Below are 17,847 nucleotides of genomic sequence, written 5' to 3' on the forward strand. Positions count from 1 at the left end.
ATTAGTATAAAATAAACTAAGAATCCATGAATAACTGTAATAATAAAAGATTATGATAATGAATATTCCAGAACGGAAACAAGTGCAATATGAAATTGAGCAACCACTCACACATTTATTAGCTGATTTGCACATGATATTACGTGAAGATTTGAGAAATAACCATTTATTTATCTGCACAAATAGGCACCATCAAACTGTGGGTAACGTCAGATCTGACAACACAGTTGCTGAACATGTTGTATACAACTCCAGTTGATGCCTTTGCTCACATACATGGATATATACTTGACAGTTCACAAATCCCAAATGACAATAATATCTACAAAGTTATAGTTTTCAGCAAGAATAGAAGCAGTCCTACAAAAGGATTGCTATTTGTCAGGGAATTTACAATCCTTGCTTATAAGGAATTGGTTAATTTGTTAAAACAGTGGTTAATAATATATGAATATAGTTCTGGTGGAATATAAATATTTAGGAGTAAAGGAGACCACTTACTGAATAGCAAAATCATTGAGTCGTCAACAGGCACACACAAAAGAGAAAGAAAAATAATTGGAATACATCTTTTTTGTGCTAGAGGGACAGGATTGCTGTAAGTAGGTGGACTGGGGTGGGGTGGGTAAGGGGGGGGGGGGGGGGGGAGAGAAGCAGGAAGAGGTGTTCGAGGGTGGGTAGCTAGCAGCTCAGAGAGAGGTAGTAGGTTTGCTGGCCAAGAATGCAGGAGGAGGGATGGCAGGTGCATGGACCGGGCACATGATGGACAGGTACTGGAGCCAGTGGGGTGTGGTGCATGATGAAGGTCACATGGAGGCATGGGTTGAGAGGAGGTGACAGAACATAGGAAGATGAAATTGCAGGTTGCCAGGCGTGGCGTTAGTGGGTTAATGGAGATTGATGGGGTGTGAAGGGTGTGTTGCAAGGATAAATTGCATTTGTGTAAATCAGAAAAGAGCATGTTGTGTTCAGCTACACTTTCTGCAAGTGGGTTGACAGTTTTGCTCTTGGCCCCAGTTTGCCGGTGACCATTCATCTTATCCGACAGCTGGGTTGTAGTCTTACTGTCATAGAAAGCTGTCCCGTGATTGCAGTAGATTGTCAGTTATTTTACTGCCGAAACAGCAAAACTTGTCAAATACTTTAAATATCTTATTTGCATAACTAATTCCCTCAGCATTGCCTGATTTAATTTGACTACATTCCATTAGCTTTGTTTTATTTTTGTTGATGTTAATCTTCTAACCTCTTTTCAAAACACTATCCATTCTGTTCAAATGCACCTCCAAGTTTTTTGCTGTGTCTGCTGGAATTACAGTGTCACTGAAAAATCACAAAAATTGTATTTCATTTTGTTATAACTACAAGTTGAACAAATATATTTCAAGGAAGACACAGTACATGAAAATCACAGATCAAGTAAACAGAGTAAGACGTGTGTACACTTTAACAGTCAAATCATAACTGAGTCCAAGTCAGGTGGCCGCTGGCTGGCTGGCTGCTTAGGTGGCTCTGCTGCTGCATGGCTGGCAGACAGCGCCACATGTAGAGGACGCGTGTAACTGCGCGGCGGCACTTTGAAAGATCCGCGACTCACAACACTTTTCCTCCCCCTTTGAATTTTTTGCACAGGTCTTGATGGAGGTGGCTTGTAGATTGCTAAAGTCCACAGGTGTTGTTTGACTGGCCGTAAAGTCTCGAGGAGGAGGCTTCCTGTACGGACGGAAGTGTCCCCGATGATAACGGGTCGAGATGACAGGAGACATGGGTCCCCGATGATAACGGGTCGAGATGACAGGAGACATGGGGGTTGAATCTGCTGGGGCCCCGTGCACCAATCTGCCTGTTGCGACAAGTCTGATTGTTTAACAGGAGACATGGGCGATGTGTCCATAGGAGAAGGAGGCGAATAGAGTTGCTCTGACAGATGACGGTCATCTGGTTCCTGCATCGGCACGTCTCCTGATAGCACCAGTTCTTGTGCTGGCACCGATATGATGATGAGAGGACTGCATTGTGAGTAATGAGAGATTCCAGTATCCCGATCATCAGGTAGAGCCGAAGGTGGTGTAGTGGCAACCGGAACAGGTGTTGCCGGCACACTAGGCCAAAGCTGGTCCGAATGACGTACTGCAACACCCGTATCCGTCTGGATTTCATACAGGCGTTGGCCACGGTGTCGTAAGATGCGGCCAGGACTCCAGTTTGGGCGCCTGCCATATCCCCATACCCATACAAGGTCGTCGGCGGTGAACCGGCCAAGTGAAGGCACCCGCGGCTGTGAGGTGGAAGGCCGCAGAAGATGAAGTAGCTTGCGGGGCTGTCGGCCATGTAAGAGCTCAGCCGGGCTGTGGTCGCCCATAGGGGTGAAACGGTAAGAAGTCAGAAATTGGAGAAGCACATCATCAGCAGAAGAAGAAGTCAGGAGTTTCCTCATCTGAGCCTTAAATGTGCGGACGAGTCGTTCAGCCTCACCTTTTGACTGTGGATGGAACAGAGGGGCCATGACATGCATGACGCCGTGACGGGCACAAAAATCCACAAAATCAGAAGAGGCAATTGCAGACCATTATCAGTAACAAGAGTAGAGGGAAGGCCTTCCAAAGAGAAAATGCGAGCTAGAGCATTGGTGGTTGCCGCGGTGGTAGGCAAAGTGCAACAGACAATGAAAGGAAAGTTAGAGTAGGCGTCAGTAATGAGAAGCCAATAAGCGCCTAATAAAGGTCCCGCGAAGTCAGCATGAATATGCTCCCAAGGCTTCTCAGGCGAAGGCCACAGTGACAAAGATGACTTCGGGGCGGCGGTCTGTGATGCACAAGGGCCGCAGGCAGCGACCATGTGTGTGATTTCAGAGTCGATGCCGGACCAGTACACATGATGGCGCGCCAGAGATTTTGTGCGAGAGACACACCAGTGCCCTTGGTGAAGGAGGCACAAGAGCAAAGCACGCAAAGACGCAAGCACCACAACATGCGGTGAAGCATTTTTGGTGGAAAGGAGGATAACACCATCCCTAGCCATGAGGCGGTACGCAAAGCATAGTAGTTCCGCAATGGATCAGAAGTCTTAGCGGATGGACGATCTGGCCAACCCTTCTGAATACAGCGTAAAACCCGGGAGAGGGTAGGATCAGAACCCGTAGCAGCCACCAGCCGGTCCCTGGTGATGGGGAACCCGTGCACAACCCACTGCTCGGCAACATCCAGGTGGAAACACAAAAGTTCGTCCCTATCGAATGCCAGATCAGGACCCATGGGAAGGCAAGACAGTGCATCAGCATTCGCATGTTGAGCCGTCGGCCGGAAATCTCATAATTGAAACGAGACAAGTTAAAGAGCCCAATGCTGGAGGCAGTGTGCAGCCTTGCCGGAAAGTGACGTTGACGGATGAAACAAGGAAACAAGTGGCTTGTGATCCGTAACAAGATGAAATTTGGATCCATAGAGAAAAACACCGAACTTATGAAGAGCATAAATAATGGCCCAAGCTTCTTATTCAATGTGACAATACATTTGTTGGGCATCCGTGAGCGTTTTGGAGGCATAAGCAATGGGTTGTTCAGAACCGTCAGAAAAACGGTGCGTAAGGACTGCACCGACCCCGTATTGAGAGGCGTTCATGGCAAGAACAAGATATTGGCCAGGTCGATAAGTAACCAGGCACGGGGTCTGTTTCAGCGTAGTCTTCAATTTCTGGAAAGCCGCATCGCATGATGCGGACCAGTGAAAAGGCACGTTATTATGCAACAGGCGATGCAATGGCTGAGCCACTGAAGCAGCAGACGGTAAAAACTTGTGATAGTATGCTATTTTCCCCAAGAAGGCCTGCAATTCCTTAACAGATGTAGGGCGAGGAAGGGCATCGATCGCAGCGACAGTTTGCCGAAGCGGACGAATACCATCCCGAGAGAGTTAAAACCCCAAGTACATGATAGATGCGTGAAAAAATTTTGATTTCTGAAGATTACACTTAAGACCGGCAATCTGTAAGACATGAAAAACTGTGTGGAGATTTTGAAGATGTTCGTCAGTGGTGGAGCCAGTGACAACAATGTCGTCCTGGTAATTTATGCACCCAGGGACAGTGAGCAATAATTGTTACGAGAATCGCTGAAAGAGAGCAGGGGCGCTGGCAACCCCGAATGGCAATCGTTGGTATTGATAGAGGCCGAAAGGCGTGTTACGGACCAGAAACTCCCGGGAAGCAGCGTCGAGAGGAAGTTGATGATAAGCTTCTGACTGGTCAAGTTTAGAAAAATACTGGCCTCCAGCAAGTTTAGTGAACAATTCTTCAGTTTGAGGCATAGAGTAAGTGTTGATAAGGCATTGAGCATTTGCAGTGGCTTTGAAATCGCCACAGAGATGAATGTCACCACTTGGCTTAGCAACAACAACGACAGGAGAGGACCGCTCACTGGAAGTGACAGGAAGCAAGACCCCTGAAGCAGTGAGACGATCCAGCTCCCGTTTGACCTGATCATGAAGGGCCATAGGAATGAGCCGAGTCCGAAAAAACTTAGGCCGAGCAGTGGGTTTGAGCGTGATATGAGCTTCAAAATCGTTTGCACAGCCTAACCCAGGAGAAAAAAGGGACGAAAATGTCGTAGACAAGGAATCCAATTGAGAATAAGGAATAGCATCAGAGACGATATTGACAGAGTCACCTATGGAGAACCCAAAAACGCAAAAGGCATCAAAACCAAAAGATTCTCCACGTTACTATGGTCGACCACAAAAATGGGGACAGTGCAAATGACACATTCGTAAGATACCTCAGCATCAAATCGTCCCAAGAGAGAAATCTGTTTATTGTAAGTCTGTAATTGCCTAGAGACAGGTGACAGGATTGGAGAACCCAACTGAAGATATGTCTGAGAATTGATGATAGTGGCAGCAGAACCAGTATCCGCCTGCATGCAAACATCTTGACCAAATATTTGGACAGTGAAGAATAACTTCCCTGAAAGGGAAGAAGTACAATTGACAGACAACACAGAATCAGAATCAGCGTCATGTTCATGAACATCATGTATGCGGTTGGATTTGCAAACGGATGACATATGACCCTTTTTTTTTTTTGCATTTGTGACACACGGCCCAAAGTTGTGGTCAATCTTCTCGTGAATGTTTCGTAAAACACCACTGACATGAATGAAGTTGCTGTGGGTTTTGCTGCAGTTTCTTAGAGGTTTGTTTACGGTTAGGCTGAGGCTGCGCTTGGGAGCGTACTGCAGCCACATCGGCCGGCGGGGACACGCCACACACTTCGTCAACATCGTACAGAGGTTGTATTTCCCCGACGTCGCCCCATGCCTCTATTTGTGCTCCAGCAGCGCGAGAAATTTCAAAAGACTGAGCGATGGATAGGATTTCATCCAGAGTCGGATTTGCCAACTGAAGGGCATGTTGCCTAACTTCTTTGTCGGGCGCCGAACGGATAATAGCTTCCCGTACCATGGAATCGGCATAGGATTCTTTGTGAACTTCAGTAACAAATTGACACTTTCTACTGAGGCTGTGAAGTTCAACAGCCCAAGCGCGATAGGATTGATTCGGTTGTTTTTGACAACGATAAAAGGCAACATGAGAGGCTACCACATGAGTTTGCTTTTGAAAATAGACAGACAGAAGTGAGCACATTTCAGCAAAGGACAAAGATGCAGGATCTTTCAAAGGAGCCAATTCCGACAACAACTGATACATTTGAGGTGAAATCCATGAAAGGAACAGAGACTTACATGTTTGTTCGTCCGCGACATGAAATGCCAAGATGTGCTGTTGAAGACATTTTTCATAATCAGACCAGTTTTCCGCCGTCTCGTCGTAAAGAGGAGAAGTAGGTAGAGACGATGACGAGAGATTCCCCGCATTTGATGCCGTGCCAAAATCACGAATCGCATTTGTGAGAAGTGTTGCTGTTCTATGAGACCTCGCAATAGTTGCTCTAAAGTAGCCATGGAAACACGTGGGTCAACGATGGAAAAGAAAAATCACTACCTCGTCGCCATTTGTTATAACTTCAAGTTGAACAAATATATTTCAAGGAAGACACAATACATGAAAGTCACAGATCAAGTAAACAGAGTAAGATGTGTGTAAACTTTAACAGTCAAATCATAACTGAGTCCAAGTCTAGCGGCTGCTGGCTGGCAGGCCGCGTAGGTGGCGCTGCTGCTGCTGCATGGCTGGGAGACAGCGCCGCATGTAGAGGACACGCGTAACTGCGCGGCGGCACTTTGAAAGATTGGCGAGTCACAACATATTTTCACATTCCAAAGTTCTCCATGCTTACCACATCCCTTCACAGGCTGTGTGAGATATGTCTCCTTTTCCCATTTACTGTATTTCATTACCTGATGGGAATACATCGTATTACTTCTGTATAGTCCTGGCATCTAGTGGTAGTCCAATGCACCAGCTGTAGTTTCTGGTTTGTTTTTGTGAAATATAGATTTTTAGGGCCATGAAAAGTATAAATATTACCAAGTAACGTTGTTTCAAAAGTTCTTGCGAAATATGCTTACCGCTAAAGTAGTTTCTCAGAGGGGCTTGGGAAATGTACTTACCCCAAAATTAATGTGTGTTTTGTGAACCTCGCGAGCCATACTTACCACTGACGTAGTGGGTTTACAAAAAACCTTTTTTCCCTGTATTACCACATCTAGATGTGCTGGACACTTTTGGCAGTACACTGCGCCTGGTGTATAAAAACTACTGCAACAATCAGATTCTGGTCAATATGAGATCACTACTATTGTCACTTTTGAAGCTGGAAAAAACTGCTTCGTTTCTATAGTGGGAAATATAATTATCTTCAAAATGACAGCTTACAAAGGTATTGTGATATACATATATATATATATATATATATATATATATATATATATATATATATTTTTTTTTTTTTTTTTTTTTTTAGGGGAACATTCCACGCGGGAAAAATATATTTAAAAACAAAGATGATGTGACTTACCATACGAAAGCACTGACAGGTCGATAGAAACACAAACAGACACATACATACACACAAAATTCTAGCTTTCGCAACCAATGGTTGCTTCGTCAGGAAAGAGGGAAGGAAAGGGAAAGGCGAAAGGATGTGGGTTTTAAGGGAGAGGGTAAGGAGTCATACCAATCCCGGGAGCGGAAAGACTTACCTTAGGGGGAAAAAAGGACAGGTATACACTCGCGCACACACACACACACACACACACACACACACACACACATCCATCCGCACTTACACAGACACAAACAGACATTTGTAAAGGCCAGACAAATGTCTGCTTGTGTCTGTGTATGTGCGGATGGATATGTGTGTGTGTGTGTGTGCGCGAGTGTATACCTGTCCTTTTTTCCCCCTAAGGTAAGTCTTTCCGCTCCCGGGATTGGTATGACTCCTTACCCTCTCCCTTAAAATCCACATCCTTTCGTCTTTCCCTCTCCTTCCCTCTTTCCTGCCGAAGCAACCACTAAAAAATTAACTTCGCTGAATCAATACAAAAATTCAACCACAAAAAGATTTACTGATTGCTCAGTGTATATGTGAGTAACAGTGACAGTATACCACAACACTGTTTCAGTGGCTTCTCAGCTACAGCTTCTTTCTTACATCCTTCAACTCTTACAGATGCAGAGTAGTTTTTATACAAGTTGTAGATAACCTTTTCTCCCTGCACTTTGTTGCAATCACCTTCAGAATTTTAGTGAAAATATTCCAGTCAACATTGTCAAAAGCTATCTCTAAAGCTATAAATGTACGTTTGACTTCCTTCAGTATATCTTTTGAGATAAGTCATAGGATCAGAATTAGGGATGTCTTATGTTGGCATGTCACGAGTGCTAATTTCAGTTTCATTATCAGTATGTGAACATCGACCATCAAAATGATAACCATCCCAGAATCCTCAATATTTTGATGGATGTGAAGTGGTGAATATCATCCAATATCATTTTTAGTAAGCAATAAAACAGCAGTAACTAAAATTATATGTCCCACAACTTTTTGTTTGTTGTATTGTTGTTGACAAAGAATATTCTGCGTTTGAGAGCAGCCTTTCAGAATCTGACGACGTGGCTGTGTTGCTCAAATGTTTCTATAAATTTCTTCTAGCCTTGGATAAGAAGTTCCTGTGATGTCTAATGAATCGCCTATGTCTTCTTATGGATGCATAATAATTGTAATAAAAGTAATTTTTATTGTAAGAAATAATAATATAAAATAACATGTGTAATATAAATGTGCAGATATTGTGTGTCTGTTTTATCTTTATGGTGCATGTGGTGAGCAATATTGAGAGTGCAACTGACTTAGCAGAGGGAATACCTGCTCAGGTGCAGTAGTAAGAATTCCAACCGTCGCATCCTGCCCTGGACATGTGCAGATTTTAAAGTGCAGTATAGAAGTGAACTTTGTGTTAATTTAAAGTTGTTATTACAGCTTTAGTGATGAAGTTCAGAAGATCAGTGTGGCCAGTACACAATTAAATTACTGTTATGTGGATACCCATGTTTGAGGCAACATCTACACTGCAGTAAGTCCATTTTGCTTCCAGTTTGCACATTATTATTTTTTGTGCTGTTTTATAATGTTCAGTCCATAAATCAAATTTGATTTTTCTATTTTCCTGAAACATGTAAGGGAAAGGTAGATTGCTACTTACTGTAAATGTTACTTGTTAATTTGCAGACAGGCACAATTAAAAGACACTTACACATTAGCTTTCGACCATGGCCTTCGTCAGAAAAAGAAAGAGAAACACAGACCATTCATTCACACAAGCCAGCACGCCTCAAGCACATACAGGTATGACCACCAACACCGGCAGCTCAGACCAGAATTGGCATTCTATTTTTGTTGCCCTAATTTGTGTGACCCATGTAAGAAATTTGATTATCTAAATAAGATACTAATTGCGAAATTTTTGTGAAACTTAATGAACTACTATGCATGTTTACATTGTATCAACCGAATATGCATTCAACATTTTATGTTTACAGGTATATTACATTCAGTTATGCAAAATTATTGCTTGATTAAATGGAATGACACAACCAGTAATTTTGATCCTTGCACCATTATAAAGTCAAAGATAATTACCAATTTCATTAATTATCCTTACGTGTTTGCATAATACCGCTACTAGACTGGAAATCCGTAATTTGCATCCAGCCACTGTAGTGCCCCCAGGCACTTGTGTTCCAGCCGTTTTGAACACACGTTATTTTAAAGCAGGGCGTAAGGATGAGCATGGAATACTGCACCCATTTATTGTTTGTGCAGGCGAAACTGGAAGGGAGATAATTTGTTGGCGCTGGTGAGTGTTCAGCGCGACCTGCCAAGAGTAATTAAATACGGCCCGGAAGCTCCGTGGCCGGCTGCAAAGAGTAATGTAGCTTTGTATTGTTGAAAAACAAATGGAGTGACTCGAGATAGTGACTGTTTATTAGACGTTTAACTGCTGTTGAGAGTACGTGATCTGGACGTGGATAGTCAGCCACGATAAAAGCTTATGTATTAATTGTGTTCAAAAACGTGTAATTAACTGATTCTGGGTGCTCGTTAATGTGTGGGCTTACGTCATAAAGTTTAGTTGTTTTTTTGTACAAAGTGGGAATAAATATGTTCTGGTGCATTGAATGATATTCCAAGAGTAGCGTATTTTTTAAATAAGAAGAGAGAGAGAGCAAGAGAGTGAAAATTTCCCCTTCCTAGCAGTGAAATCTTTGGAGAAGCGTCCGGTGCTAGCAGAAGACATCGGTGCTGCAAGAAAGCAGAACCAGCATTCTTCAACAAGTAAGTCCATGAAAACACTTAAGCTGTATAGAGAGAGCTTAACATTACACCGGGCCACCGCACCACCAACTCACAAACATCTATGTTTAATATCTCTTACGGACTTCTTTTGTGTCTGCAGCTAGCTTTCAACTAGTTGACATTTCAGTATCAGAGTCCATGCTGTAGATGACCTCAATAACATCTACATGTAAAACGTTTGTGCCTAGCTGTCACCCGGTTCACATCTCTGTAAAAGTTCATCAGTATGTAAAGTTCTGCATTTAAAAGCCTGTGGGTACCTTTCAAAACATGAACATCTGTGTGTCGCCATCAGTTATCAAAAAATCTATTGTGTTTAGTAGCTGTGTCATGAATACCAACTTTGTGACATTCATCCATCAGAATTCGCTTATGAAAGTGCACTGTATAAATGTTGCCACTATCAGAATGCTTAGTATTTTATTGGACATGTCTACTGTGTTTAACATTCTGTACGAAATCTTATCAACAAGCTGTTCATTGTGTTTTCAAGAGGGATAATACATGTGGAAACCAGTCAAGTTAAATGAAAGGCATGTTGTATCCGTTATTTAAAAACTTGTTATAAAACCCAGCTACAGCAGGAAGATGGACGTTTGAGAACTAGCTTCCGAGGGTCATCAAGAAATCAAAAAAAGGGTCGTTTCATCTCCTGCACCTTCAGCAGTTCTGAATACTGATGGGTGAAGGAAGATTAGGGCTTAACATCTCACCAGTGAACAGAACCAGAGCATAAAAAAATGTTGGAGAAGACCATGTCCTTTTGCTAAGCAACTCCATGGTATTTTCCTTAAATGATTTTAAGGAACTGCAGAAAACCTAACTCTGGATTGTCTGGCAGGAATTTGATCTGCTGTCCTCCCAAATGCAGGTCAATGTCTTAACAGTGCACCACTTTGCTCAATAGTGTTGTTACCCATCTTGATGGGTGTGAGGAGGGAGAGCAAATAATTGTGGCAGTGGGGAGGAAGGAAAGATGTGTAGGCCAAGAAGGAAAGTATTAGGAAAGGGGAGGCACGTGCCTCTTAACAGCAGTGGAAACATAATTAATTCCAATTTTCTCACCACCGCTAAATGCTAACTGCCTGTAATCTGATTCACAAATGATGGCGGTCCATGCACAGGGGTTGCAGTGTTGCCGGTTTGAAGGAACAGTTGCAGTATGCGCACACACATCCTCTGTGCGTGAAGAAATAAAGTCTCCTACAAATTAAGGCTCTCACTTGCTTATGTAGAATTTGTCGCTTTCCACCATTATTGGCCATGACCGCTGGAAACAAATGGAATAAAAATTCAGTAAATAACTCATTACAATCATGTTTAATCTCACATTGGCTATGACATTCACAGCTGATTGCTCAGAACACTACTGAACACTCATTGTCTGTCAAAGAATGTGTGACATAGGTCAGCAGAACAAGCATTAATCTGACTGTCATCATTCGTGACTACAACAGTGTTCCCCCCTGTTTTCGTATGACTCTGTGTATCTGGACATATGATGTCTGTGTGTGACTTTACATTAGGAAAAAAGAAGAAGCTCAAATGTTTGTTCTTTTTATGATCTAGTGTGTGTGTGTGTGTGTGTGTGTGTGTGCGCATGTGCATGCACACGCCACACATCAATCCATTACAGTTGAGTAATGGCCTCTACCAATGGCTGCTTCTCAAATTAGTCTTAATGATTTCTTGGACTGTAGTGTGTCATCTTGAACTGATTTTATTTAATTGTCATTTCAGAAAATGTGTAACATCACTTAACAGACTTTTTAAATCGTATTTTGTTGGTTTAGTTATTCAGTTGCAATGTTTCACTAGCATACTGCACAAGTGAAGTTGTGTTCACTTCCACTTAACTGTGTCACACATCTTTTTCACAAGAGAAGTGTCGGCTAACTATGGAAACATTCTAAACTTTTTCAAGAGCATTTGAAAATACAACTGTATTACATCCTTCCAGTGCAATCAAAAATATCATACAAACCGTTTTTCAATGTCTTGTTTTTACCAGGACAAACTGATACTGTTTGTAATTGACATCACATGAAACTCAAAGACAGGTAGACTGTTTGTGATGGTATAGAGAAAAAAAAAGAAATGTGCTGTGTGATTTCAGATATCTCTGTTTATTGCTTCATTTTATGATTATGGAACAGTGATTACAGGGTAACTGGATGACCTTTCTTGGCACCCCATTGGTGGCTCAATAATGCTTGCTCATCACGTGGTGTGCAGCTTCACACTCTGCAACAGAATCATAGGAGATACACAATGAATTAATCAAACACCAAATTCTCATATTTTTACTGATTCCAGCTATTAAACTGTTTCTCTATAGGGTCATTGCATGCAAAGTGGTCTAGACGTTCCTCATTACCACCATAGATTTTGATGAAATTTTGTATGAATAATTGAACATGTTCCCAGTAAACATTTGTAAAGCATCATGATCATTAGGTTGGTACTTTTGCAAATATAATCATTTGTTGTCTCCAATGTGCAGCTATTAGAAGTGCAACCATTTTTGAGACCAGAATGAGATTTTCACTCTGCAGCGGAGTGTGCGCTGATATGAAACTTCCTGGCAGATTAAAACTGTGTGCCTGACCGAGACTCGAACTCGGGACCTTTGCCTTCCGCGGGCAAGTGCTCTACCATCTGAGGAAAGCTGTAAGAGAATGAAAGTTTGTAATCTAGGACCTTGTATTGATTGGTAAGTTATTATGAGCAAAGTTTCAGGTTTACCTCGCAATTGCTTCCGCAGATACAAAAAGGTAACCTTCACATTTAGTAAGGAGTCTGTTTTCTCGGCAGACATTACTTAACCTTGTCATCCTTTTTGTTGCCTTATATGATTTTATTGCAAAACCAAACAGTTTGTAGGTCGTTTAGAACACGGTATTTCTAATGAAAACAGTCTAAAAGAATTTGCAGAGGACTTTTTGTTGAACAAGTGTTACAAAAGCAGCCATTTTTGGTGTTTGTAGAAAAATCATCAACTTTGCCCTCAGTTTGTAAACTATGGTATTGGAAAGTAGTAGAAGAATTAAATTTTATGTTCTAAGTTGTTGTATTGGTAAGTTATTATGTACTAGGGTTCAGGTGTATCCTTCAATATCTTCTGGAGGTATAAACTAAATTTCACATTTCCTTCGAGCAGGTATTTTTACTGCCAACTTCATATCAAATTGTTCATATCATAATCATTCAGGAAACCTTTTTTTATTATTTTATTTAAGAAAGTGCAAAAAGTCGTACAAGACGGCCTAGTTTTGTTTCTTTCAAGAAAAAATTTCTGGAAATATTATGCCTCAAATTTGCTGAATATTTACGGGCGCACATTTAATAGCTGTATTATGGGGTCAATCAAATGACTGTATCACCAAACTTAATTAATAACTGTGAAACTTTACCAGTGTTCTTTGGGATCATGTGCAAATGTTCACACAAAATTTCAGCAAAATCTGTGACTGTCGTGCGGGGACCTTTTCCGACATTAGACCACTTGGCATGGAATGGCCGGTACACTTAAACACTGTTGTCTTTTCCAGAGAAAATTGCACATTGCATGTGTTAAGTTTTAACACTATGTTGATAGACAGAACACTTGTTCAACTCTGACAGGAAAGACAGAGAAATTGCCACATTAGACTCTTGTGTTAGCCACTTAGTCCTAAAGATTATGGTACTTTAATATAATATCAGCATTGTTTCTTTCAGTCTGGACAAACTTGTCTGCCACTGCTTCCTATCAGCACTTAGGGCATATGTAGCCTAACAAAGACGCATCAAGAGAGAGAACAATAAAGAACAAGGTGGTCTCACATGGCCTAAGCCAATTAAAATTGAAAGTTTCTTGGGTATGGCACCATGTCATATTGTAAATAAAAATCACTGATGAAACCAACATTTTGGCCACAGTTATAATGGCCTTTGTCAGGGTCTACAGGTATATTTTGTTGTTCAGAATTCATTATAAGAAACATGCTGCCGACATTACAGAAACAACTGACATATTGCTAGTGCATGTGAGGGATGACTTGGTACCGATGCCAGAAACATTTAGTGTGAGTTTGGGCATGCTGCAAGATGGATCCTCCCCCATCTACCCTTCTCACCAGAGCTCAGTCCATGTGACTTTGAACTTGTTCCACAACTGAGGAAACCATTACATGGGAGGCACTTTGCAAACAGAGCAAATGTTTTCATGGCATTTTGGCCGACATGTGACACACACTGATGGCAATGCCAATGGCGTTTTTCGCCTTCCCCTTCATTGGCAATTCTGTGTGTATGTGCTGGGAAACTAATTTGAAGCACAGTAGTTGATTCTGACTCATTTTTGTTCCATTTGTACTTGTGCACAATAAATTTACACAGATTTCCAATGCGTGTGTTTAATTTCAACCTGTACTGTGACCTCCTGTACTGGAACCCTAATTCGTGTTGGCATTGAGACACATACTGCCATACCAGTCCAGTGCACATCATGAAATTGTTGCATTATCACAAGATATACCACAGTTGCCAAGACTTGTGGAATGACCCTTATATTTTGCCGTGATTGCTCCACTGAGCATGAAATTACATCACACTTTTAACAACATTGACATTCCTGGGATCTTGAGGCGGAAAGAGAGAGAAACTTAATTGTAATTGGTTTCCCAAGTTGCTGAGAATGGGAAACTGCTGTTGTCTACTGCATTTTACAGTCTATGATGTGACTCGTAGTCATCAGTGAATGGAGCGTAGAGTTTTTCCTCATGCTGGACATAGGCCATGCAGTGGCAGTTGCTCATCTGTAACGCTCACGTCTTTTGTTGTTAGTATGGCCTGTTGGGTTCTCACGGCTGACAGCTAGGATGGTGCACGCTTGAGACTATCCTCTCTATTCATGGATGCTTTAATATTTTAATGGCCTCCCTGCTCTGCTCACCATCCATACTTGGGAAGCGCTGCCCAAACTGAATGGAGTGCTCATGCTCCAATACGTACATTGCTACTGGCCTTCCAGATTCACTAATATAGACTTCTCCACAGTCACCTTGTACATGCCAGCACTGTACAGAGCATCTACCTTGTCCTTGGTGGAGCCAAGAACATCCTGGATCTTGCAGATGGTGTAAAACACAGACTGGATGCCAACCCTGAAAACATGTTTACCAATGCAGGTGGCAACATTCTTCACATAAAGTAAGTGCACTGCTGGCTGCAGTTTGTCAGTTGTCTGCGTATCTTGTTTTCATTTTTCCTTGCCATCACTGTGTGGATTGATTTGAGATTGCATCCATTGGCCAAGAACATTGTTTGCACCCTTTTATGCTCAGGTGTTATACAGTGGGGATCACTTAGGTAATGCACGTGAACAGTCAACGAATGACCAAACTCTTCTGCATTGGGCAATGGTGGGATTGGGCATATAAATATCTGTTCATACGAACTGGCTTCCGATAAACTATGTACCCTAGTGTGCCATCCATTGTCTGATATTCTTCCGGGTCTAGGAATGGTACAGCGCAATTCTCTTCTACTTTGAGTGTGAACTGGATCTTCTTGTGCATTTTGTTCGAATATTGTCTCACTGTAGCCAAAATGACGTCCACATATCTCAACCAACAACTTGGGCAAAAAGAAGCTGAATAAAGTGCTTTTGCTTCAGAGGCCTCTGTGAATATGTTAGCTGCTAAAGGGGATAGGGGAGAATCCATTGCTACACTGTCTATTTGGCCATAGTATTTTCCTTGCAATTTGAAGTATGTTGATGACAAATAGAAATCAGCCATGTCACAAATGTCTGGCACAAAATGCTCTTGTAGGTTGCAAACACTTTTATGTACTGGCACATTTGTAAATAGTGACCTTATGTCAAAGCTGATTATGATTTCTGTGGGTAGAATTGTTTCCCCTTTGTGTGTTCTATTGAGTGCCAAGTTCTGTTTTGCCAACTAGAGGTCTTCATTTGTGGGCTTGACACTTTGCCAAATTGTATGGAGGTGAGTTGACCCCATTTACAATTAGTGTAAAGGATGAGTAATTTTGTCACTCTATAAATAATGTGTGTAACTGGGAATGAGATCCTTGGCTGTATGAGCATCAGTTCTTGAATCCTTGATTAAGGTCTGTGGCCACTGAACTATCTTAGCCATAGGGTCAATCCTCAGTTCACCTTGTCTTTGTACTGCATGGTATAAAAGATCACAGTAGCACTGATTTTACCTGCTTGTAATATCACAGTTCCATTGTTCTTCTTTAACTCTGTAAATAGTTACCCTTTCCTCCCAGCTAAGGTTGTTCTTGAGTGGCTTGGCTCTTAGTTAAATTCTAACAATTTCCTGCCTAATTGTCTCAGTTTCAATTGCGTATATGTGCCAGAGTGCTGCTTCCATGGACTCAATGATTTCTTCTGTGTGGATCTGTTTGGGAGTAACTGCAAAGTTCAGTCCCTTAGCCTTCTTCCTGAACATTTCCAATCAGCAGTAACTGTTGTGATATACAAATTCCCAAACAATTGTATTTCAGACTGGTATGATGGTTGACATGTCAGTCAAACTTTCAGGCCAGTGAAGTAATGTTAGCTTTCACCTGTGAAGAAGTTTTGCACATTTCCTGCTGAAATAGGGTATTTGAATTTACCTGAAGCTGAGATGGTGTTATAGGCTCTAAAACCTTTCTGATACATCAGAACATTTTCAGGTTGCCATCAGTGCATAGGGATTGAGATCATATGCTGTTCCAAGTGATTTTCAAAACGATTGCACTTCACACTTAACCATTATTCTAATCAACAATTGTGACTACCAGATTTTGGCTACACTGTAGTACTGGTGGAAGCAGGATATAGCCATTACACTACGTTGATCTCTCAGCCGAAACTCTTTGCCTTTACAAATGTCTGCTTGTGTCTGTGTAAGTGCGGATGGATATGTGTGTGTGTGTGCGCGCGAGTGTATACCTGTCCTTTTTTCCCCCTAAGGTAAGTCTTTCCGCTCCCGGGATTGGAATGACTCCTTACCCTCTCCCTTAAAACCCACATCCTTTCGTCTTTCCCTCTCCTTCCCTCTTTCCTGATGAAGCAATCGTTGGTTGCGAAAGCTTGAATTTTGTGTGTATGTTTATGTTTGTTTGTGTGTCTATCAACATGCCAGCGCTTTAGTTTGGTAAGTTACATCATCTTTGTTTTTAGATATAATAAATAATAGTTTAACCCTGTTTATTTGCAGCCCTCTGCCAATGCATCTGACTGTCTTTCCCTGCTCCTCTCCTATTTTGTTCCTTTCTTGCCCCAACTCCCTGCCCCACAGCCTCCTGATGCTGTGCATGTTGGCAGTCTAGCCCCTGCACACTCCACCAGACAGTGTTCATCTCTCTCCCCACTCACATACACACACACACACACACACACTACTACCCCTTCCCTGCCACCTCCAGATTTCTGTGTTCTGTGTGCATCCTTCATGTGTGTGTGTGTGTGTGTGTGGCGGGGGGGGGGGGGGGGGGGCTGAAAGCTATATGTGAGTGTGTTATAATCATGCCTGACTGCAACTGGACATGTCTTCTTTGTGGTAAGTAGCACTCTATCTTTTCCTACATTGTTAATGATATAATGTAGTTTACATTGTAAAATTAGCAGCAGCATCATTTCCTTAGGGCTAGCTGCAGTTGTGCACTATGCTGTGCTGTAGTATACCATTAAAGAGCTTGTTGCTTAGCATTAGATAGCGCACACATATGTGAAGGCCATGTTAGCTCGGTGTTTGACAGTTATTCGAAGCGCAGCTGGAGTGCTTCATGCCAGCTGTTAATTTCGTAATACAAACTTCTCAGGAAACTTCCACATGTTGGTTCTTATGCACCATGAAATCTGTCGGACATAGCTCCCATTGATATTTCTATAAAGCCAATGGCTTTTGCTATAAACCCTGCTGATGTTTGTGTAAAGCTGTTTGTAATGCTATAAACCAGTTTGGGAAGTACACAAAAATATAAAAAAGTGTTGGAAGATATTGAAAAGTTATGGAAGTACAAAAAAAA

The 17,847-nt window shown here is 42.0% G+C and overlaps 1 protein-coding gene across 2 annotated transcripts in view; it reads right to left on the reverse strand.

Moving 5' to 3' along the window:
- Nucleotides 1-11,921: 11,921 nt before the first annotated feature.
- Nucleotides 11,922-17,847, reverse strand: part of LOC126481560 (uncharacterized) — a 34,609-nt gene continuing 28,683 nt past the window's right edge. For both annotated transcript variants that reach the window (XM_050105402.1, XM_050105403.1), the window contains exon 3: nt 11,922-12,060. In XM_050105402.1, coding sequence (XP_049961359.1) covers nt 12,020-12,060 — 41 coding nt within the window. In that variant the 3' untranslated portion in view covers nt 11,922-12,019. The remainder of the gene's footprint in view (nt 12,061-17,847) is intronic.

This window comes from Schistocerca serialis, chromosome 5, assembly GCF_023864345.2.
Source record: "Schistocerca serialis cubense isolate TAMUIC-IGC-003099 chromosome 5, iqSchSeri2.2, whole genome shotgun sequence".
NCBI classification, from domain to species: Eukaryota; Metazoa; Arthropoda; class Insecta; order Orthoptera; family Acrididae; genus Schistocerca; species Schistocerca serialis.